At 42.1% G+C, this 26733-nt stretch overlaps 1 protein-coding gene across 2 annotated transcripts in view; it reads right to left on the reverse strand.

Annotated features, from left to right (window-relative positions):
- LOC117448259 (spondin-1-like) overlaps positions 1-26733 on the reverse strand; it is a 141852-nt gene that overhangs the window by 105819 nt on the left and 9300 nt on the right. For both annotated transcript variants that reach the window (XM_034085465.2, XM_034085464.2), the window contains exon 3: positions 3921-4054. In XM_034085465.2, coding sequence (XP_033941356.1) covers positions 3921-4054 — 134 coding nt within the window. The remainder of the gene's footprint in view (positions 1-3920; positions 4055-26733) is intronic.

Consider the following 26733-nt stretch of genomic DNA (forward strand, 5'->3'; position numbering starts at 1 on the left):
GTGCAGTTGAGGCAATAGCTTCCAATGACTATGTGATGTGGGATATGGTGTGAAGATGACACTATACAAGTTACATTGTATTTCTTGTTCCACTGGCTAGTATGACAGAGACATGATTTACAGGCTACGGTTGCTAATGCTGTCCACTTAATTATAGAAAAGACCTACTGCAAAGTTTCTCTTCAGGACTAAAGTGTATTTGCTTCTGTATGTGCCAGTAGCAACCTGGGTGAGACAGAAATACTTCCTCAACAAAGATAAATTGACAAGCAACAGCATCGAGGACAGTTATGGGAGAAGATAGAGTGTGACAGAACACATGAGATGAGGTAATGCTAAATATCTATCTCGCCGCTGACGGACAAAAGTCACAGTAATACGAGGTGAATTTGCATAGCAGATGTTCCCATTCGCAGGGCTGGATTTATTGGACAAGCAAACACTGGGATGGCAACGTGCAATCTGTCACACAGCAGCGGCGGATACATTAAAAGTAACAGCTGTGAGTTTACTGTGGAGGTAAGGGCACGTTATAGCATCTCGCTGTCAGAGAGGTTAGACGGAAACAAGAGGAAGGGAAACAAGTAGAAATGTGGACAACATGGAGCGAGGAACAACGGTGTTCAGAAGTGTGTTCTCTCCGAGTTATAGGCTGTTTATCATGTGCGTAATCAATTTGTCTAAAAGTAGCCAGCGGCAACGGTTCTGAATAATTCACTGTAACTGCACGAGCCCACATGATTTGTGCTCTCACAGCATATATTGTACTTTGCATCACGTATTAACTGTAAAAGCAATTTGTTTTCTGACACTATTACATTTGTAGGAACATTAGTTGTGTGTTCAAATCAATCCCCTATTCCTTTCACTGGAGTCTTTTGCATTCATTAGCTTCCTACCTATCGATGTTTTTCTTAATTCAACAACAGCCCCGGGCTCTTGTAAGAAAGCATTAAGAATTGATGAGTGCATCATGACATGAGCGTAAAGGTATTGTAGTCCAGAGGCTAAGCACAGAGTTCACGACATTTAAGTGTGTTCCATCAAGTTCAAACTTCCTGTTCCCCCTCAGAGCAGCTGAGGTAATGGTGCATGTACTGAACAGAAGTATGCAACTCTCACTGGGAGTATAGCTTCTCATGCCACATGTAAGTATGGGTGTGGCATGGATTACTGTGTAAATGCTTTTGGGATTCAGAACATGACTCAGGGACATACAACAAGTCCCAATCGATGTTAAGTTGTAGGTCTCCCTTTACCTTTTAAACAATGTCAGGAACATTAACTGGAGGTGACGGACATGCACCGTGTTAAAGGGCATTACAATTACATTACATTTTATTTACAAAGCTAATTACAATAAGTGCAATTAAACATGAATAACCAAACTCATAACAGCAAGAATCAAACCTAGCCTAAAGGTGTATTGGCCAAGCTGGAGGAAAAACAGGTGGGTTTTCAGTCTGTGACTGTATCTTTTGTCACAGACTGAATACATAGATGCAACAAGGAACTTGGTTCATTATGAAACACTCTCAATCTAATATTGATGCCTTTAACCTGCATGGATACATGGGACCACCGAAGAGAAGATCTAGTATTTCTGAAGTTATTCTTTACGCTGCAAAATCATGCAAGTTCAACAGAAACCTGTTCAGCTCAGATTCCAGCGGGGAACCCCTCAGTGACCAGCCCCCCCCCCCCACAGACCCAAATGCACTGGATGCAATTTTCCACCTACATCTAAAAATCACCATACCAATGTATAGTAATGGTTGAATGATTTCAGAGTTCTGGATAGTAGGTTGGCAGCATTATTTCTTGTGCAACGCCAAATAGACCAGCAAACAGATTCAAGGGCATTTTTTTCAAAGATAATAGAATTAAAATCAGACAATATATAATTGTACTAAATATACTTAACCAAAGAAACACAAGGGAAGTGTTTGTGAGCTTACATGTGTGTATGAGCAGACATGCACCTGTCGAGTCCATACCAGAAAGAATGTATGTTTCTTTGTTCCGACACCCTATGTTCCGCGTGCACAAGCATGACCACACGCGTTAGGTCAGAACAAAAGAGCATGTGAAGTGGGGGCTTTGAATTTCATCTGTGTGTGTAGCTATGTTTAAGGCCAATTTGAAGTATGTTAACGCAATCCCTGTAGGATAATAGCACTGGGTTGGAAAGGAGGATGATTAAATTGCATGCAAGAACTTGTGTCAGATCACAGGCAGTGTAGACCAAAACATAGCTTATAGAAGAATACATATAATAATACATATACATAATACATATATTCAAGCTGAATAAACCTTAAAGGGGCCCTATGCTCATTTCCAGGTGTATATCTGTAGTGTCTCTACGGTGACATGTCTCCATGCTTTAATGCTCAAAAAGCTCTTTATGTTTCTCATACTGCCTGTGCTGCAGCACCTCTTTTCACCCTCTGTCTGAAACAGAAAACAAGCGCTATCAGCCATTTTATAACACAATTTAAAAGGACTATGAAAGACACAGCACTATCAGTTAACACTCAACTAAGGTCACGCACGCACGCACGCATACACACACACACACACACACACACACACACACACACACACACACACACACACACACACACACACACACACAGTGCAGGATTAGAGTAACACCTGCTTTGAACCACAAATTGCGCCCCTGACCAATATCTGTCTCTTTGTTGTAGAGCTACAGGGTGCAATGGCCTTGAAAGAACACCTGGCATTAGCTTACTTTATGTGTTCAACTATCTGTTAAAACGACAATAACCGTGGAGGGGAAAGTATTCATTGGTACTGAGGCATTCCACATTTTTACTTTTGTGCAAGTGAATGTGAAGCATTACATAAAGTGCTGCTGTGGAATTATAAAACTTGAGGGATCATACGTGTGGTTTTTAATTGTACCTATAAAATACTTTCCATTAGTACTCGCATCGCACCATATACTTTTTAGATTGGTTTCCTTTCTTTAAGGCAGCAATTGATTTATATTAATTTCCTCACACTTGCAGAAACTTGATGGAGGAAAGTCATTTATCCCAGTTAGTATTTTCTCACCTTTTATTTTTCATAAACTGTGACAGGGAATCATTTGAATGCTGTCCTTGATTTCATGTCTTGACTTGACAGTTAACTTCTGAACAGCCCTTTAATGCAAAGCAAAACACAAGATCATGTTGCTTATCTTTTTATTTGTGGTTTTCTACCAACATAGCTAATGCAAGATGTTATGGTTGTTGCTGGCTTTGAAATGTTTGACTTCTCAGCTTTAAGGAGATTTCAAGAAAGTGGTTACATGTTGATTGTGATTAACGTTATAGCTCAACTTTTAAGAATCTTCAAGCTGATTTGGAATTGGTAGGTTAAAATAATTTAAAAAATAGCAAGATAAATGTTAAGTATGAATAATATATATGAGCTTATTCCTATCTTTTAATATCCCTAAATGAATATATTCGAACATTAGACTTAAGGCATATTTAAGGCAGTGTCCTTTTTATATTACTTGAAGTAGGTCTGAGGTCACTGCTAGGTCACACCATGCAGATATTAACATCTGTGGCGTCCATTTTAATCTATAGGTGATTCCCCCTGGTTTTGGAGCGTAGACAAGTTAAGAGTTATTTAATATGCACACCTTAGGAGAGTTTGGCAGAATTGATGGTGGCATTCAATGTGACTGCATACTTGTATTCTCTTGTACTTTTCATCATCTGTTTTACCTGGCCAAGCCTTTCAATTTAAACCTTCACTTTGTAAGACCTCAAATCCAGTTCTCCTGCATCTTCATTTTTCTCCCGACAATTGCCCAGAAGTTACTTCACAATAAGACTTGTCTTTTAAAATGTAATCTTATTTAAAGGTAGAAGCATAAATAGAAAAATGGAACTCACTTCAGGATAACACAGCCAGAGCCAGTAGGGGGCGCCGTCCAAAATACCTGTATCCTGGTGCGTCTGCGGGGGGTGCTCTCCGTCACTGCAGGGGGGCAGTTGGTCATGAACTGCGTGTCCTCCTCATCAATGTTCTAGAAGCAGACGAAGGACAGATTTAGCATTAACATATTGAAATGACATTGCTTTTGAAAATGTCACCACAAACTCTTTTTAAGGCCATTTTCCAAAATCAGCTTTGCAATGACAGCTCAAGAGCTTTCTACTTTTACTCTCTCAGATATGTCAAGTTTCATTATTAGTGGCGTCACACGATCCAAAAAATCGTGTTAATCACAATCATAATCTGTGATAAAGTATGATTTATCACAAGTTTAAAATGTTGAGGGGAGATAAAACCAATACATGTGTGGTGATGAAATAAAGACATGTTAAAACTGGTAAGAGTATTTAAAGGGTTTTTGTATTATAACATGATTTCTAAATGATTGGCATAAACCCTGACAATTTTCCCACATTTAGCTAAAGCATTGACAAAGCCACTGTGATGACCTCTGTATAATGTGCGCTACAAGGGGAATTGTATCCCTGCCGCAATCATACTGTTAGCACTATCTGTTCCTACAGTGGTGACCATGTCCGCTTCTGAGCAACTTCAAGAAATTGGCGCATGTTTCAGCAAAATGCTTTTACTCCGTTTTTACCACACCTAAAGAATGAGTGAAGAACATTTGTCCTGGATTAGGTGTTCCATAACACCGAAGTAGTGATGGTTCTTAAACGGCCCGTCCACACAGTGGCGTGCATTGACGCTTGGAGGTATCTGAAGCTTGGGGATTTTTTGCGAGCAACGCGACCAACAACCAATCACATGAATCTCCCGCCCCCGACATACAAAGCAAAAGCAATGTTAAAACGAAGTAAACTGGATATAAAATCCCCAAACAGGCGAAAACCTACCAGTTTCACCCACTGTCTCTGCCACCTCCCTCCATGCCTCGCTCCTCCGGTTTGTATCCCGGTAGATGAACAGAGACTGATCATACAGCACCGGGTGATTCACTACCGCTATAATGAGTTTTCCCTCCATTTTTTGGAGTATGAGGAAAGGACCTGCGTAGTCTCTCCCAGCATACATGCGGTTTGATTGGCTAGCGCTTGTACTGGCAGATTTGCATAAACGGGATTTCATTGGCTGACGCTTCTGCCGAGGCGCCAAAAGTTGAACATTGCTCAACTTTTGAAGCGAGCAACGCCAACAACGCTCCACGTCGCTTCCCAAAATGCAGTTTGGATAAAAGTGACGTCACCCCATTCAAAGTGAATGGGCAGAAGCGTTGGAAGCTTCAACGCACGCCGCTGTGTGGACGTCCAGCGGTCTGCTTTTTCGTGGCCATGCATGGTAGACATCCATGCTTTAACTATGGGAGTTGGGGTCAAAATTGGTAATGTGAGTAATTGTGTTCATTTTTCTATAAAGAGTTAAAGTTTCAAGATGATTTTTTTTTAGGTAGCATGTACAAGAGTTCTCTTTGTCACTCATATAGCAATGTTAAACCTTAAGATACCGAACCAGATGCTTAGAAAATAGGTGCATGCTTCTAATTTGGAAACAGGAAAATACTTTATATTTTATCCCTTTAACCAAATGTAATCACACAAATTGAACCAGCTTGAGCTAAAAGCAAAGTTATGTGAAAGAAGGTAGTTCTCCAAAAAGTGGAATGACTCTTTGGATAATAAAAGTATTGTATATTCAAGACCTGTCTAGCCCAGTTACTTTGGTTCTTGGACCTTTTTTCAAGACTAAACACACAAAGACTGACACGCACATGCACACATGGCCTATGACCTTGTAGCTAGTGTTCCCCAGCTGCCTCAGCTCAACAATAACAATGACCTAACATCCCGTCCCAATTCCCTGATAGGACATTAAGAGGGAGATAAAAGTCACAGAAAGCTCTTTGCTTCATTCTTGGTTTTTATCGTACTTTCAAAAACACATATTTTTATTCTAAAATGTACATATTGACACTGAAGTACACAGATGCCTATATTGAGAAATACTTAAACTATCACATGCCAGGAAAGACACATGCATCTAAAGCATACATACATATACTTCTGTGTATTTCTGTATGGAATTATTTGTGCTTCCTTTAACACAGTTTGTCTCCAGGACTAAAGTTCAGTCAGTCAAAAGAGGACACATAAAACTGTCTAAAAAGCATAAAAGAAGAAAAAGGCAGAGAGTGAAGAGTGACATTAAAGAAAAAAGAAAGACAGGTTTCTCTGAGGGCCTAAGATATTAAAAAATAAAATAATTGAAAACATAAAAAAAAATGTGTTTTTAAATATTGTTTTTCCAATATTTAATAGAATTTAAAATAACATTTCCAAAGGAATAAATCCTTCGAATCTGCCTGTTCAGATTATGTTTGAATGTGAATGGTTAAATTAAAGAAGCTCCTTCAGCCGTCTCTGCGAGTCACTGTGAAGACAGGAGCTGATTGGTGGTCCTGCTGTAAATTCACAGAGGGCCCGCTATAGAGTGGCGAAGTCCCTCCCCTTCCGGTGGACCTCCATGGGACCTTATTTCGAAACAATTACGTATTGAAGTCAATGGAGAGAGAAAGATTATCTTTCAATCCCATTTGAATTGTGCCACGAATTACACATATGATGATTGTCAATTTAAAAGATAATTTTGCAAGTCAAAAAAAATAAAAAGTGTTGTAAAACTGTGAGGTAACACATTTGTTTGTGTGAAACGCTCAATGAACTACATCTCTGATCTCGCAGAACAACACACGTCACCAAGATGGCCGTCACTATTGTCTTGTCAACAAAACGATTGGCTACCCTCACTAGTATCACCACAATGAAACGCGTTTAATGTTTAATGTCAACCATTTGTGCACATAGCATGAAGTAGAAAAGATCGGCGATCGCCGATGCTAGCGTTAGCATTTCTCTCCCGGGCTTAAATTGTGCATTATAGAATGATCACACCGGTGACAGTACTCTTCAAAGGGTTCACAAAATATGACTACTACTCTTACTGTTTAACATTTTGGGTTACTTAAGGTTACTTCATATTAAGGCCAATACAAATGACAAGGCTGTAATGCTAACTAACGTGCTAGCTACTAGCTAGGTAGCTAACTTGATCCAGCCACTCCTGGTCCTTTCATCAGACGGGAAGCGAAAGAACGAGCAAGACCCATTGCTGGTATGATAACAACCTGGTACTAAGCACACAGGCATCTTGTTAAAGTTATCTTATCTTATAGATTATATATATATGGCGCTGATCTTAGCTATCTCTTAGTGGAGGAAAACAATTGTGCCATCACTTACACGACTCTGGGATTTGTAGTCTTTCTAGTTGCGTATTTTTCATAGTCTTATATTTCAACAATTTTACGACAAACTGTGACTTTTTTTGACAAACATCATATGTGCAATTCATGGCACAATTAAAACGGGATCGAAAGATAAGTGTTCTCTTCATTGACTTCAATACATTATTTCGGTCAGAGGGCCTAGGTATAAAAGTCATGGCTCGCCACTGGCACAAGGAGAATACTTAATAAAGAGCTGCTGTCTAGACATGAGACAAATAAAGCTTGCTTTGTATAATGATGCTGTTGTCTAGGATGTATAAGTACACACTTAAAATTGAGATGACAATAGCACAAGATAGGCAGAGTGCATGAATAGGACAATAGTCCATCACTTTCTCTTCTCAGACTGGAATTCTCACCAGACAGCACCGCAGTTTGTTTAATGACAGCAATATTAATACAATAAAGGTAGTGTTAGGGAAATAATTGTAGACTCCTAGATATGACGTGTATGACCAACCCTGACGTCTGTTATCTCCTTTAAGGAGATAGGCTGCTTCAGCCATAATGTTGTTGTTCCCATTCTATGACCGGGCAACCCTAGGTCACAGATGGTTTATTGTTGTGGGTACACTGGGACACTTCCTTTTCGGTGTTTGTGGACTCCAAGGTGTGAAATCTTCGAGGCCATAAGTGTCAGACGCAAGTAACTCAGTGTTCCCAACTGTTTAGGCTATCTTCTCAAATATGTTGATTACTCTCTGCGAAACCAGTTAAATGAACTAACGAGAGAGGGGCGCTCCAGAATTGACGTGGCAACTCTCCCGTGCAGTCAGACCGTGGCTGCTGTGACTTGTGATGTGAATCCTCCGGCCGAACCTCCTAAATAAACCATCAGTGTTTGACATCAAAGCTCCTGCTCTTCCCGTGTCTCCTTCATGAGTCGGTGACTCCCACTGCATTGCTACACAGGAGTTTCCCCCACAGGTAGTCTTTGCTACAGTGCATCCCTGAAATTACTGCTGCTATCAGCAAATCATATTCACTCTGTTTTAGCATAGGAAAATGTTCATTTTCTTTTTTTCTTAAAGGGGACTTATCATGCAAAATACACTTTTTTATGTCTTTCATACATAAAGATGTGTCCCCGGTGTGTCAGGGAACTCACGCAGCGTCAGAAAATAAAACCCTCTCTCTTTTCCTCCGTACCCAAATCTCTAAAAACGGGGGTACAACGGAGCTGATCCAGATTTGCGTCCGATATGACGTAATATCGGAAATGTGGACCCACAGCACTATCAGAAAGTTGCTATCAGAAACAATGCCCGACTGTTTTGGACGTAATATGGTCGGTGTTTACATTAGCATCGCTAACACTCAGAGCTAACCTGTACTGGAGAGCATGTGTGTGAAGAAGCAGGACATAAAAAGGAACTCACCTTGTGTTATAACCGGCAAGAGAGAAAGCCTTTGAGCCCCAGTATACTGTTTCAGAAATAATCCTTGATAATCCATGATATGGCGTTTCATCACAGCAGTATTTAGTTTAGACCAGCGGTTTTCAAAGTGTGAGGCGCGCCTCCCCTGGGGGGCGCCAGACAGCTTCAGGGGCAGCGTGAGAAAAAAAGAACGAGAAACAGTGAAATCTAGCTAGTTAACTTCAGCTAACTTTAAGCAAGCGGCAACATGGATCGATTGTTGGTGAAGTTACCTAAAGTGAAAGAGGAGACAGCGTCTGGCAGAAAACGTCACTTGCACACTGTTGGCTGTCTGTGGAGACCGAGTTCCCCCACCTCGCCAAAAAGGCTGTAAAAGTGCTCATTCCCTTCACCTCCGCCCACCTGTGTTAGTGTGGGTTTTCCACATTGACTTTATTCAAAAGCAAGGACCGGTCAAGCAGGAGCGGATCTACCGGGGTGGCATGGGGTGTCAGCTTTGTTTTTGAAATAAAACTTGTGGCTCATCGGACATTTATGAGAGAAAATCCCTAATGTCCGAGTGCAAGTGAATGCAGCACTAGACGCGAACCTTGTAACCCCTCCCTCGGCCCTGGCGCGATTGGCGGCGATCTCATTTGAACGGGACAGCGCATTCGGACCACAAGAAGACGGAAGGAATGAGATATTTGCGGTCTACAATGACAGAGAAGAGACTGTCAAGTTTGGCTGTTGAATCAAAACGCACTAAAGCTTTAGATCTTAATAAGTTTGCTTAGGCGTTTTGCTGAACAAGATGGTAATCGCCGTATTCAGCTGTTATAGGCATGCCAACTTGATGCTCTGCTGACGGATGACTCGATGAGCATACAAATCTGTTAAGATGATGACCTTACGTGTGTAAATATATTTTTTTCTTTGAGGGGGTCTGCCCCCAAAAAACGGTTCTAAGTCCTGAGAAAGTAAAATAAGACGGTGTGTAAAACTACACTGCCCAGCCAAAAAAAATAACCACTTTGATTTAACCAGGCCAGTAGGTAAGGGCATTCCACTGGATAATAATACCCCTGCATTATAGCAACAACAACAATAATAATAATAATAATAATAATAATAGCAATAATAATTGGGATGGGGGGTGCGGCTGTTCTTATGTTCTCTGAGGGGAGGCTCACCTTCCCACACTTTGAAAACCCCTGGTTTAGACAGTAGCTGTCGGGTCCCGCATGAGCTCAGCCCCCTCCTTTTTTATTTGTTATCAATTTTTATTTTTGTAAAGCTTTATACCCAAAATCAGCACTTTTGAAACAGGAAGTGAAATAGAGGGATATGAGGCATGGCTAGAATGGGTGATCTGTTTGGTATTTTGAGCAAAACACTTCATAGACATGTTTTTTATATATTTGTATATCTGAGACCTATGCTATTGCCTAAAAATAGCATGATGGTGTCCTTTAAGCTATGTTCTCTAACATTGCCAATAGTGAAAGATTGAAAAGAGGTTCAATCTTGTTTTTTTGCAGAGTATCCTTTTCATTTAAATGTCTGTGATATAAAACGTTGTAATCATATACATTTTAGGTAATACCGGCCCAATCTAGTCCCAAGTACTGTTCCAATTTAAATCAGGAACATCATGTCCAAATCTAAGACATGCATGTTTGAACATAGGACAGTCAAGTCCTGACTAGTTCAGATTGTAAAATTCCATCTGAAGAAAGAAAGTTCCACATTGAGTCAGAAATCATGATAATTAAATCATGAATTAAGTTCACATAGTTGCTGCCGACAATAAGACAGGTAAGTCTTAATTAATATCCCCAGTCCCAAACTTGGGAAAGCGTTGGCCAGTGCAAACAAGCCTAAAAACAGATCTGAAGACAAGTGAACCCAGCATAAATAAATTTAAGACTCAATATCACCATATCAGAATCGCAAACAATTAAAACCCAAGCCAAGACAGTCAAAATGTAGGACACACAAGTTGAGTCCAAAGTAAAGTGTGCATTTTGACCCGGTGGCGACAATACCTATTGACGCAGCAACCACTGTAAGTACTATTCTTGTTTAATTAGACTTCTCTATTTCAGTTATTCTACTCTGTATAATTGTTCTGTAGTTATTGTAGCTAAAACGGCGCTTTTGAGAGAATTTAAATCTCAGATCTGATCACGTGAACCTGATACACTGCTCTCAGTAGGCAATCTAGGCTGCATTTAAATAGGCAGGGCCTCTCAGCTGTCGCCCATCAGCTGTAGAGAGTTAACTAATTAGAGGGGCGTCGCACCACAGCTGTGAGAACTCAGCAATCAGGTGTCCATTTAGGTAGCTCTTTCTTTGAGCGTCAGCGTCAGACAGCCGAAGACCGACAAAGACATTGGAGTCCTGCGGGAGTCACGACGGTGGCAAAGAGGAGGCAAATCCTACTCTGATTGAGCTAAGTATTGCTGGTGTCTTATTTTTCTTTTCTTTAGCTTTCTAGCCCCTCATGCTAAAATCATGTGTATTTTCTCCATTCCTGTTCATGTGTCTTCTCGCAATTATCACTGGCCCCGTGTATCGCCTAATCGCTATAACCGGCCTGCTCTCGTCTATCCCACGTGCTCCACTGACATCCAACATCTAGTTTCAGGCGGCCTGTGGAACTGCCAGTCAGCTGTTCCTAAGGCTGACTTCATCTCTGGCTACGCTTCCCTGCAATCTCTGGATTTCCTTGCTCTCACTGAGACTTGGATTACTCCATTCAACACATCCACCCCAGCAGCTCTCTCCACAGCATATTCCTTCTCCCATACACCCAGACCTACTGGCAGAGGAGGTGGCACTGGTCTCCTGCTCTCTCCCAAATGGAGCTTTTCCCTCTTCAAGCTACCTAACTTCACTCCTTCCACCTTTGAATTCCATGCCGTCACAGTAACCCATCCTATACAATTAACCATTGTTGTTCTCTACCGTCCACCAGGCGCCTTGGGGGACTTCTTGGAGGAATTGGATAATCTCCTCTCACACATCCCTGAAACTGGCCCTCCCGCTGTACTTCTCGGAGACTTCAACCTCCAGACAGGGAAGATAGATGAACTAACATCTCTGTTAACCGCCTTTGCTTTCTCACTGTCTCCGTCCCCACCAACTCATAAAGCTGGCAATGTCTTTGATCTCATATTCTCAAGGAACTGCACTACTTCTAACCTCTCTGTAAACCCGCTCCACACATCCGATCACTTCTTCATTTCATTCTCTCTACCCCTTTCCAAACATAACAAACTAATCTCTTCTCATCCTGCACCTGTCCGCCGTAACCTCCGTTCCCTCTCCCCCTCTACCTTTGCCTCATCGGTGCTCTCAGCCCTCCCTTCCTCTGACTCGTTCCAACTCCTGCCTCCAAACTCTGCTGCGGAAACTCTCCTCTCTACTCTCTCATCCTCTCTGGACTCTCTCTATCCTCTCACATCTCGGCAGGCTCGTCAGTCCCCTCCTGCTCCCTGGCTAAATGACGCACTGCGTGCTAATAGAACCGTCCTTAGGGCAGCAGAGCGGAAATCGTGGAAATCCAAACACCGCGACAACCTCTTAACCTATCAGGCTCTCCTCTCCTCTTTCTCTGCTTCGATCTCTCAGGCAAAAAGCACTTTCTTTCAAGATAAGATCCAATCTTCATATTCCAATCCTAAAAAACTATTTTCCATCTTCTCCACCCTCTTGGACCCTCCCAAAGCCCCTCCCCCCTCCTCACTTCTGTCAAGCGACTTTGTTAACCACTTTGAAAAAAAGGTTGATGATATTCGCTCTTCTTTTTCTGACTCACCTTTACTCACCGATGGGTCACCAGACCCTCCTTCCACCCGCACACTGACCTCCTTTTCCCCTCTCTCGCCAAGTGAGGTTCTTACCCTCATTACCTCTGCCCGCCCTACCACCTGTCCTCTGGACCCTATCCCTTCAAACCTCCTTCAGACTATCGCTCCTGATATTCTACCTTTTCTCACCCATTTCATCAACACTTCTCTAACTTCTGGTCACTTTCCAAACAGTCTCAAGGAGGCAAGAGTAAACCCTCTCCTAAAGAAACCCACTCTCAACCCGTCTGATGTTATATACTACAGGCCTGTCTCTCTCCTCCCGTTCCTGTCTAAAACACTTGAACGTGCTGTCTTTAAACAACTCTCCTGTTATCTCCATCTGAACAACCTTCTGGATCCGCACCAGTCTGGTTTCAAGGCAGGCCACTCCACAGAAACTGCTCTCATTGCTGTCACTGAGGAACTGCACACTGCCAAAGCAACATCCCTCTCCTCTGTCATCATCCTGTTGGACCTGTCTGCTGCATTCGACACGGTGAACCATCAGATCCTCCTTCGCACTCTCCAAGAACTTGGAGTTTCAGGCTCTGCACTTTCCCTCCTCACCTCATACCTCAAAGACCGTACCTACAGGGTAACTTGGAGAGGGTCCGAGTCCGACCCTTGTCAATTAACTACAGGGGTCCCTCAGGGCTCTGTTCTTGGTCCCCTCCTCTTCTTTCTGTACACAAACTTGCTCGGATCTGTCATTAGCCCGCATGGTTTTTCATACCACTGCTACGCTGACGACACCCAATTAATTCTGTCCTTTCCCAGCTCAGAGACCCAGGTCGTCGCACGCATCTCTGCTTGTTTAGCTGACATCTCTCAGTGGATGTCCGCTCATCATCTCAAGCTCAACCTTGACAAAACTGAACTGCTTTTCCTTCCGGGAAAAGATTGTCCCACTCTTGACCTGACTATCAACATCGGCACCTCTGTTGTTTCCCCGACTCAGACTGCAAGGAATCTGGGTGTGACCCTAGATAACAACCTGTCCTTCACTGCAAACATCGCTGCTACAACCCGTTGCTGCAGATACACGCTCTACAACATCAGGAAGATACGTCCCCAGCTGACCCAGAAAGCGACCCAGCTTCTGGTCCAGGCTTTCGTCACCTCACACCTAGACTACTGCAACTCCCTCCTGGCTGGTCTACCTGCATGTGCCATCCGACCTATGCAGCTCATCCAGAATGCAGCGGCTCGTCTGGTCTTCAACCTTCCTAAATTTTCCCACACCGCGCTCCTCCGCTCCCTTCATTGGCTTCCGGTAACTGCTAGTATTCACATCAAAACACTGGTACTTGCGTACCATGCTGTAAATGGATCTGGCCCTTCCTACATCCAGGACATGGTTAAACTGTACACCCCAGCGCATGCTCTACGCTCTGCATCAGCCAAACGACTCGCTGCACCCTCGCTGCGAGGGGGACCCAAGTTCCCATCAGCAAAAACACGTGGGTTTGCTATCCTGGCTCCAAAATGGTGGAATGAGCTCCCCATTGACATCAGGACAGCAGATAGCTTACACACCTTCCGGCGCAGACTGAAAACTCATCTCTTTCGACTCCACTTCGAGCGATAGATTTACTAACAAAGAACTGCTAACAGAGCACTTATATACTAATAAAGGACCAGTTGAGTAGCACTTGAAATACTTGGCTCTATGAAACCTGATGTACTTATATGATTCTGTTTTCTTCAAGGTTGTGTCTTCCTGGTCGAATGCACTTATTGTAAGTCGCTTTGGATGAAAGCGTCAGCTAAATGCAAAGTAATGTAATGTAATGTGAAGAGAGTCAGATCTTAACTTATCTTCATTTTTCAAATACTTGGAAAGTTTAAAAGCCAGGTGAAGACAGTGAAACTGCAATAAACAAAGGCAAGTCCAAAGACCATGGCCTTGTTCCATGGAAATGAAAGTCTTTAGTTCTACATTTTAGGTTTGAGGATATAGACTGTGAATGTTTTGGAAGCATGACAGTCAATTCCACATTCAAGAAATTCGTGTCTCAAATCACAGCCGACTCAAATTAATCCTAAATTAAAACAGTTAAGACCCATATTGGGTCTAAAGCCAGGAAAATGTAAAACCAAGTCCTGTCCCAATTTAATTTAGTCAGGAAAGACAGGAACATAGTCCTCAGTCAATAGATCAACAGATCATACTTTAGACAAGCCGGTCCGACGTCAAGACCAATGTCAATACAGTCAAGCTTATGACAAGCATGTCCCAAGTTCAGCACAAAGAAGGGATAATCAAATCTGAAGGCGTAAGTAAAAAGAGTCAAGTCCCAAATTGGCATCCAAGCTAGGGTTAGGGTTCTCTAGTTCTTCAGCACTAAAACATTTAAAGGTCACATGTCATGGCCATTTCCACTGATCATAATTCCATTGTTGAGGTCTACTAGAATAGATGTATACTGTGCAATTTTCCAAACTCACATTGGTTTCGCATACAGCATCTCTGTAAAGTATGTGTATTCACTCTCTCCACTAAACGGCTCGTTGCAGCTCTTGCCCCCCCCCTCCCTGTGAGCCCAGTGTGCTCCGATTGGTCGGGACCAGTCGGGACGTTGTGAATCGCGCTAAGCTCCGTGGAGGTGTGATTTCCTTGTTTAGCGATACACAGCGAAACACAGCCAAACTCACCCTGAGCACACACAAAGTCACAGCCGAAGTAAAAACAGTAAGTGTGGCTTGATATTGAGTAAGAAAAAGGTTGATAAACGCTGTGAGAATGGGTCTGCAGAGAGAATTTCGCCGCGATCCCAACTGTCTGTTATCGGCCTGCAGCCAGGGAGGAGAACTCAGCAGAGCTGCCTGCACTGAGTGTGTGAGGAAGTCCGTGGATTGGTCAATTTGGACCAATCAGCGGGGGCTTAACGTAACGGCTCCGCGGACGTAACGTAACGGCTCCACAGATTGGTCCATTTCGTTCCGGGGACGACATGACATGATGTCCCCGGAAGAATCAAATGGACAGTGACGCGTTTTGGGGAGGTATTTTCTGCTTTAGAGTTTTACTCCCTACATGGTGTACTTTGAGGGTTTTGACTCTGCAGACCATTTACATGCATAAAAACCTTCATAACACACAAGGGGACGGGCAATAACCGGAAAAGCATGACATGTCACCTTTAAAAAATAGTATTCCCCTGCTTGAGGGAAGTATATTTGCCTACTCTGCATTGACTATGGTAAAAGATCCAGGCAGCTGTGTTTCACAAAAAACAAGTAAGTCTTAGTACTTCACTTTAAGTTTATGTATTCTGAATCTTTTCTTTACAATTACAAGCAAAAACAACACAGGTAATTTCACATTCAAGTGTCTCTGAAGTCACAGCTGACTTTAATCCCAATCAAAACAGTCAAGAAGACCAAAGGCAACACAGTCAAGTTTACGACAAGCAAGCCCCAGGCTCAGCACAAAGAAGGGTTAATCCAAACTGAAGGCGTAAATCCAAATCCCAAGTCCTTCAGTTTGGATTCCAAGTTATGGTTAAGGTTGGCTCTAGTTGCTCTGCCCTCAAATATTTTCAGAATGTTTGACGGTAGTATATTTTCTAACTCTGCCTTAGACTATGGTATTTGTCCAAACAAGACTCCGTTGGGGAAATCTAGTCTTGAAAGCTTCTAGCGTGATGTCTGGAAATCAGGAGTCTGTAGTGTTAAAGTCAAAACTTCTGAAAGTCTTTTTTTTTTATTTAGTTTTACCCAGTACATACAAATTAGTGGTATTGCTGTCCTGACTTTTATTCAAACAAAGAAACTGTTTTAATATGTGTTGTTCAATCACTGATAACAGAGAATGTATGAGAGTTGGAGGGAGAGACAGAGAGAAAGGGACAGACAAAGAGAGGGAGTGTGGGAAGAGTGGCAAAGGAGCGTTTGTTTTCACTGCAGAGGCTGGCATGTCTGTGTGTGTCCATGGTTCGTCTATCTCAATCCCTCACCCTCCGTCGAGACGGTAAACACAGATGCTTCAGAGTGCCTGCACAAGCAAACGCAGAGCCCTGTTCAAACACAGACGCACACACATCTCACACACACAAAGAGACAGAAAGCGGCTGACAGACAATGCAAACCCAGGATCCCTGACGGAAAACTGAATAAGGGGTGTATAAGTATGTGTTTGTTGGTCGGTATGCGCACACATTGCAGGTTTGTAATTAAATGCAAATCAGATACAAATAGTGAATACAGTTAAAAACCTTTGAGACTTGAGTGCAGAGGAAAAAGGTTTCAGAGGAAAGCACATGCAGGCAGACATACATTGAAATGTCACATCCACACTTGAAGATTAACTTATTTCAGAGAGTAACCAGAATCTCTTGCTCAATGAAGACCTCCAAGGCAACATCATTTTGCCTTGGGCCTTCCATCCATCAAAGCCGTACCATTACTGCAGCATGCCGCAGACATCTTTGGGCGATCACACACATTGCATCATATTACATTTTTTGTCTCAACCATCCAACCACGGCAGTGGTGTCACATATCTAAACGTCTACTCTGTAAAAAACGTACTGTGTGTTGGGCTTATTCCCTCATAAATGGAACCAATTCTGTGGCTTTTGGCATTCATTTACACAAAACAACATTAGAGAAGTGGGAGCATGTTGTTCAAAAACCTGTTTAATATACAGCAACAACCCAAAGGGTCTTTAAGCAATCCATGTATTTTAGTTATATATCCATTTTAGCAGAATAACCGTTTGCCAGATAAATGTTCTATGGGCGGTAATGATGGCCTTCAAACGAAAGTGGTCTGTTTTTGTTTTCATGCAGACAAGATACGTAAATGGACTCTCTCTCTAGCCCAAATGGCATCTCTCATGTTCCTTTCTCATCTCTGTTTTCCCTGTGCCAAAGCTTTGACGTTAGCAGAGCTTTGGTGTGAAAAGCTCTGACAAAAAAAAGACAAGTCTGTCACCTTGACTAAAGAGGACACTCAGGCAAATGTCTAAATGACACACAAAGATGTACAAATGCAATGTGGTCAAAGTTAAATACGTTCTATGACATATGGCTAGACCTTTTTATTATTTATTTGGTTGACCTGTTCCTTTGTGGCATGTTAACATATTGACTCCTGTCAAAGACCTAGATCTGCATTAATTGAAGCAAAACAAGCTATAACTCCAATCATGTCATAATGTATTTTCACTGTAATAAATGCTAAGCTAAGCTTTATGGATTGCTGTTTTGAGTTTTAGGGCCAGAATATCTCTAGTTTATATATCCAAATTCATGACTCAAGTTGAGAACAAAACTCAAGTTGTAGGGGTGTAACGGTATCCGTATTCGTCCCGTACCGTCACGGTTCGGACATCACGGTTCGGCACATGCAGTCACACGACGAATACGCCTTTTTTTTTTTACGAGTGGGAAAAAAGTCTCATTCAGGGCAGTATCCATTACACTATTTATAATCCAGGGGGCAGTATTGCGCCTAAAAGCTGTTTTCCAGCCGCCCTTAAACAACAAATGAAGAACAAGAAGAAACACAACAACAAAACGAACTAAATACAAGAAGAAGAAAAGTTAGTATGGCGATTTCAGATAACACACAGGAGCTAGAACCTACCTGCTTCTTTTAAATCAGCTGTGTGGGAACATTTCGGGTTCCCTGTGGACTACAATAACATGGAGTGTGCGAGTGGTGGATCGGAAGAGGATGGTGTGTCGGCGTTGTTCTACAGCGGTGCGGTATGCTAATGGTAACACACGCCAAACATGCTAAATCACATCAGAAGGCATCACCCAGATTTGCCAATCACCGGAGCCCGGCGAAAGACAACAGCAGTTCAACAGCTGATCCCCGCTGTTTTTAAGAAGCCAATAGACATGAAAGCCTGAAACCAAAATAAATAACGGAAGCTTTTGTTTTTCAACGACTATGCACTCTTGAAACACTTTCTTATTATTTATGATGTAATATTTTCAAGACATTCTTTTTAGTTTTACAGCTTGATGAAACCCTTTTGTTTGACATCAGCCATTATAGATAATATGGCCATCTGAGTGAGTGTGGTACTGTTTGTGGTTTGTTTTTAACTGTTTAATACAGTTAATTATTCAAAATGTCAAAGTTCCTTATTTTGAGACTGAAACTTGCACTGCTGTTCAAAAATAAATAACCAAAAACCTGGAATTATGCATTTGGGACTTTTTTTGCTTTTTCTTGTTGTGCCGAACCCGTACCGAACCGTGACCCCCAAACCGAGGTACGAACCGAACCGTGACTTCTGTGAACCGTTACACCCCTATCAAGTTGCAGTGTTGGGTGTAACGCGTTACAAAAGTAACGGAGTTACAGTAATATATTACTTTTTGCTGTAACGAAGTAATGTAACGCATTACTAATGAAATGTGGGTAATATATTACCCGTTACAATGCTCAGTAACGCAGTTACAACACATTTTAACCCGAAATTAAATGGTGTTTTGTTTTGTAACAATGTACTAACATAGCGAGACATTCCGACACCAGACAAATTGTGCGGGTAGATTAGTAAACCTGGTGTTTACTCTTCAGGCTTCGCGCCGGGATCTTCGGGGCAGTTGAATGTTCAAAAAAGAGAACGGAGCGAAAAATACCAACAACAAATTGTGTCAGGTGCGCGTGACCTGCTCCGCTGCGCGTGCATCATTTCCAAAGTGCTTCCACAGCAGTGACACACATCTGTGGATAATCATTTATACGAAAATAGTTAAAGCAACCATCACTAAACGCCAGCAACACTGCATCTACTGCAGACAGTAGCAACAGGTCAGATGGGGACATCACGTGACCCTCCGCTGTGGACACTAGTTTACTCCCGCCTGACTCGCCGCCCTCAACCCCGGAGCAGCACTCTTCATCGCCCGAAACACCGCCGCCCCCAGCCAGGATACCACGGCAAAACAGAGCCTGCCCAGGTAGATCTAAACAAGTACCCGCCTGTACAGTGGGGTTAGGCGGTCATTTTGCAGCTCGTGGTATACAAATAGACAAGGGCTAGAATATGTGACAATAGTGCCATATTCTGCCATGCCTGTAGAAATGTTGGGTCAAAAATAATGCACACAATAGCACAGATGCCTTCACCACGAATGGCTACAAAAATATCTCATATCCCAAGCTTATCAACAAGCTAATGTTGCAGCTGAAATGATCTCCAGGTCACAAAGTCAACCTGATGATGTGATACCAGTTCTCAAGCACAGTAAATGTTCTCTTCCCAGAGTATATGATGGGACCAAGGTGATGTTTAGTAGGCTACATGGTTTTAATAATACTTTTGCTTTTCAATGTTTGCCATTTCAAACCATGAGCTGGTTCAAATAATATTTGCCTTGATTTACAATATGTTCTCATTTGTTTTATCAGTAGGCTACAGCTTTGAAGCTTTTGTGCTTTTCTTTGTCATAGTCCATTTTGGACTATATGAAATATTTCAGGATTGCACTTTTAACTCACTTGAAATGTTCTCACTTGCTTGGTTTCAAAACATAACAAATGCCATAATCTGTTCATTGGGGACCATCAATGCTATTTCTCATTGCTGTTTCCGGCCACTATTGCTCATGTAAACCTACTACTGCTGCGCCCCCTGTAACCTCAGAGGCACCCTGAGTCATTTTGTTCTGGAGCCGGGCCTGCACACGGCCACATACTAAACACACTACAGAGCCCATTCCGTGTCCTGTTAGTGTTTACTTACTTAATACAAGTTGTCAGTAGCCTTAAGGGCCTACACAGTTGCTATGCTATACCACATCGCCCTTCACTGGATGTATAATGAGCTGCACTAAACTACATTTCAGCATTTAAAATACCTAGCCATTCTTTTGCGGTTATTTTGTTGAAAGTAACTAAAAAGTAACTAAAGTAGTGTAACTCATTACATTTCAGAGACAGTAATTTTGTAATGTAACTTATTACTTTCAAAAGAGAGTAATAAGTAAGATGTAATATATTACTTTTTGGAAGTAACTTGCCCAACACTGTCAAGTTGTATACATGAGTTGCCAAAGTAAATCACTTAAAGGTGGGGTAGGTCATTTTGGAGAAACGAGCGTGAGTGTGCTAGAATTTGAAAATACACAGCCGGAACAAATCTGCCACTTCCTTACAGAGCCCCTCCTCCAACACACACGAACGTGCACATGACCAATGAGGGCACGAGATAAGTTTGTGCACAGATGGAAGGCTGACAGGCAGGTAGGCCATCCAGTTACTTTAGCCGGGCCGGCTCAGATGATTGGTCTTGCTTTTTACAGTACTACGGCTTCCACAGATGACATTTTTTTATGGATTTTTTGTCAAAGCACTTCAGATATTCATTGATATCGGGATGTTAAGAGCATTCCATGGAATATAACAAAAAGTGTATCTCGAGCCGGTTTCTAAAACGTACCTACCCCACCTTTAAGTAAAGACTGGGGTCATTACTATTCATATGTGTATGCATGTGCGTATGAATATGGTTGACTGTGTGCGTGCGTGCGTGCGTGCGTGTGTGTGTGTGCCTACTTCTGTTTCTTTTCCAGCTTTGCCCACTCAGTTAGTTAAGGCTATTATCATTGAGACAGGCAAGGCAAGGCAAGGCAAGTTTATTTATATAGCACTTTTCAACACAAGGCAATTCAAAGTGCTTTACAAAAAATGAAAGACATTAAGAAAAAGGCATTTAAAATCAGTCATTAAAAAGAAAAGCTAATAAAATAAACAATAAAAGAAAAAGTACATGGATAAAAGTTACAGTGCAGTCTAAGATATGAATAGTTCAATTAAAAGCAGCGGCAAAAAGAAAAGTCTTCAGCCTGGATTTAAAAGTAGTCAGAGTTGCAGCGGACCTGCAGGTTTCTGGGAGTTTGTTCCAGATATTTGGAGCATAATAACTGAACGCTGCTTCTCCATGTTTAGTTCTGACTCTGGGGACAGAAAGCTGGCCAGTCCCTGAAGACCTGAGAGATCTGGATGGTTCATAGTTTAGCAGGAGGTCAGAAATGTAATTTGGGCCTAAACCATTCAGTGCTTTATAAACCAGCAGCAGTATTTTGAAATGTATTCTTTGACACACAGGAAGCCAGTGTAAAGACTTCAGAACAGGAGTGATGTGATCCACTTTCTTAGTGTTAGTGAGGACTCGAGCAGCGGCGTTCTGAATCAGCTGCAGCTTCCTAATTGATTTTTTAGTGAGACCTGTGAAGACACCATTGCAGTAGTCCAGTCTACTGAAGATAAAAGCATGGACAAGTTTTTCCAGATCCTGCTGTGACATTAGTCTTTTAATCCTAGATATGTTCTTTAGGTGATAGTAGCCTGATTTAGTAACTGTTTTAATGTGACTGTTGAAACTCAGGCCAGAGTCCATGACTACACCTAGATTTCTGTCTTTCTGTATTTACCTATAAAATATAAATATAATAATATATATATAATATATATAAAATACCTGAGTGAAGAGATTTGTTTACTATATGAAGTAGTTCTGAGGCCATGCAAGGCAAAATATCTTTGAAAAATCCTGTTGGAATAATATCAAGGCAGCAGGAGGAGGATTTCAGAAGTTGTAATAATGTCCTCCAGGTTTTTATCATTAATCTGATGGAATTGTGTCATGGTGCTTGAATTGTTATTAGGTGGACACAGAGACAACACATTTGCTGTTCCTGATGCAGAGGCACTGACTGCTTGTCTGATTTTCTGAATGTTGTCAGTGAAGAAGGAGGCAAAATCATTGCACGACCTGGTGGATAGAAATTCAGAGGCTACTGACACTGGGGGGTTAGTTAGTCTGTCGATGGTAGCAAACAAGGCACGTGCGTTGTTTTTGTTTTTGGTAATGATGTCAGAGAAGAACGATTGTCGTGCGTTTTTCAATTCCAAATTATAAAGGCCAAGTCTCTCTTTATAGATTTCAAAGTGAACCTGGAGATTTGTTTTTCGCCACCTGCGTTCAGCTTTTCGACATTCTCTTTTTTCTGTTTTCACGGTCATGGCCTTTCTCCATGGAGATATTTTCTTGCCAGTCACTTCCTTTACCTTAATTGGAGCAATGGCATCTATAACATTTTTAATTTTTGAATTAAAATGATCTACTAGCTCATTTACTGAGATGTTAGCAGGGGCAAGTGTGGAAGAAAAAGTCTGAGTAGACATTTCCCTAGTGTTTTCAGTTAAACATCGCTTTGTGGTTACCTCTTTTTGAACACTTGTGTGAACAGAAATAGAGCTCTCAAAGAAAACACAGGAATGGTCAGACAGTGCAACATCAGTCACCACAACCTTAGAGATATTCCGACCCTTTGAGATAATTAAGTCCAGAGTGTGCCCCTTATTGTGCGTGGGCTCCGTCACATGCTGAGTCAGTCCATAGCTATCAAGAACACAAGACAGTTCTTTAGCCCCTCTGTCCTGGGGGTTGTCAACATGGATGTTAAAATCACCAACAATGACTAGACGGTCAAAGTCAATACACACTATAGACAGCAGTTCAATAAAGTCATCAAAAAAGCTTGCACAGTATTTGGGTGGTCTCTAGATATTTAGGAACAGAGCTCGAGAGGAGCATTTCAGCTGAAGGGCCACATATTCAAAAGAATCAAAGTTTCCATACGATGTCTTCCTGCATTGAAGGGAATCATGGAACAGAATAGCAACTCCACTCCCTTTCTTATGCATTCTTTCCTGACTCATAAAACTAAAGTTGGGAGGGGTTGATTCGATAAGAACAGCTGCACTGTTATTTTGTTCAATCCAAGTTTCTGTTAAAAACATAAAATCGAGATTGTGGGCATGTCCTGGAAAGAGTTGAGAGTGCCATACGCCCTTGAGCCTGGACCCCACACATATCAGTAAGAGTGTGTTGCGTTTTGTACACACACATCCTTATCAGGCTTCGGAGACTGCAGATGCTTTCTTGAAGGGAGGGGAGGTGGTTGACGTAGGCACGGTGATGGAGACGGGGCAGATGGTGCGGGGGTAAAGGACATGCTGCCAGGGGGGGAGGTGGTTAACGTAGGCACGGTGATGAAGACGGGGGAGATGGTGCGCGTCTCTGCGGTGATTTTGGTGGGCGTCGTTGAGGAGCGGGGGTAAAGGACATGCTGCCAGCCCTGTGTATCGCCTTAGTTTGGTCTTTGAACTCCAGGAAGGAATCGGTGCCAGCCCTCTGTATCTCCTTCATGTGTTCAACGATCTCCAGGAGGGTGGGCGAGGGTGAAAGGGTGAACGGAGTATCCTCAAAGGCGTTGACAGGGGGGGGGGGGGCAGTGGAGACTCCTCCGTGTGTCTCATAGGTCTCCCATAATCAGAACATTCCTCAGGCGGGTGCAGTGATAATTTTTCAGGGTTTTCTGCGCGATGTGTTGTGTCTTTCTCCTGTTTGAAACAGCATGAATAAACTAGCCAGGCTCCTGCTCAGGCTGAGTCACAGAGCTGCTGAGACTACAGAGGTCATCCTTAATCGATGTTGGCTTCCAAACACTATATAAGTGGAGACATTTTCCATCAAAACATCAAAGCAAAGTACACTGTTTCCTATTTCCTTACAAACTGGCATTGTTTCTGCACGACTTAGGGCAGGTTGGCTCCGCAGTGAGTGATCAAAACTTTCCATAAGGTCATTAGTAGCCATCTCCAAAGCATCAGTGGAATTGGGTAATCGGCGGCGTCTTTGCAGAGCCCAAATGTTCTATGCTAGAAGACAATAGAGATGTGAGGGAACAAGACCTCAAAACCCGGAAATGCGTGAGCATTTTGGCTTCCCTTATCTCAATATCAATGTTTTTTTTTAACGTGTTTGGTATTATTGCTGAAATAAGATCTGTGGTTAACACAAGCTTAAGAGATTTTCACGTTTTATTCTACGACCTAAAATATGTCACTAATGGCGCGTTTCCACTGCAGGCCTCGCTCGGCCTCGCTCGGTTTGGTTAGGCCTTATTAGGCACTTTAATGCTGCGCTTCCATTACAGTTTAGGAACTGGGGTAGTTACTATAGTAACGCAGTGTAGGCGGAGCCGTGACGTCATCTTCAATGAGAGCCCCAGAAAAACAACACAGCCGTTAGCTGTTAGCCCTCAGAGCTCACAGCTCCTCATATCTGTTCAGAAACTAGACAAAAGTTAAACAAGTACAAACCACAGACTGCCTGTGTCATGGAGAATACAGTCGCTGATTTATTTATGTCTGTATAGGCCGTTGTTGTGAGTGTGGACGGTCGGAGCATATATAACGTTAGCTTAGCCAAGCTCCATTTAGAAAACAAGCATTTTAAAAGGGTTTTTCACCTGCCGTCTGTCTGCAGACTTGTCAAAGCATTAATTCATGGTTTTTACTAACCGGTATCAGTATGTTGTTACTTCGGCATCATTTAGAAACGTGTATTACAATTAAATCACGGTCAAATATGTTCATCTTGTTGTAGTTGTAGCTCCCTTGCCAGCGATTCTCTCTCTAGTTTAGCATACTCAGCCTGACTCAGCCTGGTTGTTCCTGGCCCTAGAACCACGATTTAGTCGGGCCAGAAAAAAGGTGAAAAAGTCGCCCCGGGCCAAAACTAGGCCAAGTGGAAACGCAACCAAAAACGGGCCCGCACGGCTCGGCACGCTGCAGTGGAAACGCGCCATAAATACTCTACTTGTGACTGTGCAACGCTTCTATGAGTCATAAAAACAGCTGTTGCTAACAAGTGGCTGAATCTCATCATAAAGTCATCAAACTGGTTTGTGTTAGGAGGTTAAACTGGTCATAATTCCCTATCTTTCGTTTAATGCTCTGAAAAAAAGGTTCATGCCATAAACAATATTTTCACGAGACTTCACACGGTGAACACACCACGATATTCTTATCATTTACCTGTTTCTTTTTTTTTTATGAAAAACTGCATCTCCTCTATAATAGGTTTCATTTCATTTCAAACCTTTATTTATACAGATAAATCCCATTGAGATCATTGATCTCTTTTTCAAGGGAGACCTGCTCAAGTAGTTCCACATGAAACATAAAAACATAAATAGAACAACAAAAGGACATCTTACAGCATCATTTACATAATTATCCAACAGGTACCAATAGCTTCCGATTTAGGTTTCTTACACACATTGGTCTAAAGCTTGTTGGCATTGCAGTAGCTACGGTACTGACATGTTTTCAGGAGTTTTAGGATACTTCGGCATAATCTATGATTAAAAAATGTACGTAGCTATTGTTTGGTATAATGTTAATGCATCAAAGTATTTTCAGTTTTTAAAGTTTGGTGACAAAAGTGTGTGTCATTGCACAGCTTAGAATCTGTCCAATGATATTATAAAAACACTGGTGTTTACAGTATGTCGCTTTTCTTTGAAAGAAGGGATTTTAAATTTCCATAAGCAGTAAACAAAGTGTTTTCGAACAGCATGTGTGAAAGCTTTGTATAATCTATGAAAAATAAACACACTGCTTTAGAACATCTGTGTGCAATCATTAGCATAAGGACCATTTAGATTGAATGTTTTGGACGACTGCAAAAAATCAATTCTGCTCACATTCTGTACATCAATTTACAACCTCTCCGCCCCGATGATTCTGCAAACTATTGTTCTCAGACAGCCACCACTGAATCACAAACATGTCATATAAGTAAAAAACAGTGGCTTCACGTTCATAGTGAGGATGCAAATAAGCCATAATCAGTGCTGAGTACAACATTATGTATGCAAACCTCAAGCATCTGAACCAACCAGCTTGTCAAGGATCACAAGATGTGCACATTGTCTTCCAGGAAGCACACAGGCTTGTAGTTGTCCTTGTAAAGCTTCTGAGTGTCTTTGGGTACTCAAGGATCACATTTGTGTGTGATTATGCTACATATCAGGTCACCATTGATCCAACTCCACACACATCCTTTTCTCTGAAGCCCTCTAAGCTCTGTTTGGCTCATGTAATTGCCTCTATCTGAAACCTATGATTTAGCTTTGGCACTTTAAACTGATTGGGTTTGTTTAATCCCAACTAAACTCAGAACCCTAGATAATCCGTACGGGGGAAACAAGAAGATAATATCTCATGTCTGCTCATCTTCCCCCTTATCCAAACAAGCTGTGTTTGTCTCCCTGAGCAATAACACGCTGCTGGCCTAGATAAATATGACCCACGTCCCACACTAACGCAAGGAGCGCTGGGAAAAACACACATGCAGACCCACACATA

The sequence above is a fragment of the Pseudochaenichthys georgianus genome, chromosome 6 (genome assembly GCF_902827115.2).
Source record: "Pseudochaenichthys georgianus chromosome 6, fPseGeo1.2, whole genome shotgun sequence".
Lineage (NCBI taxonomy): Eukaryota > Metazoa > Chordata > Actinopteri > Perciformes > Channichthyidae > Pseudochaenichthys > Pseudochaenichthys georgianus.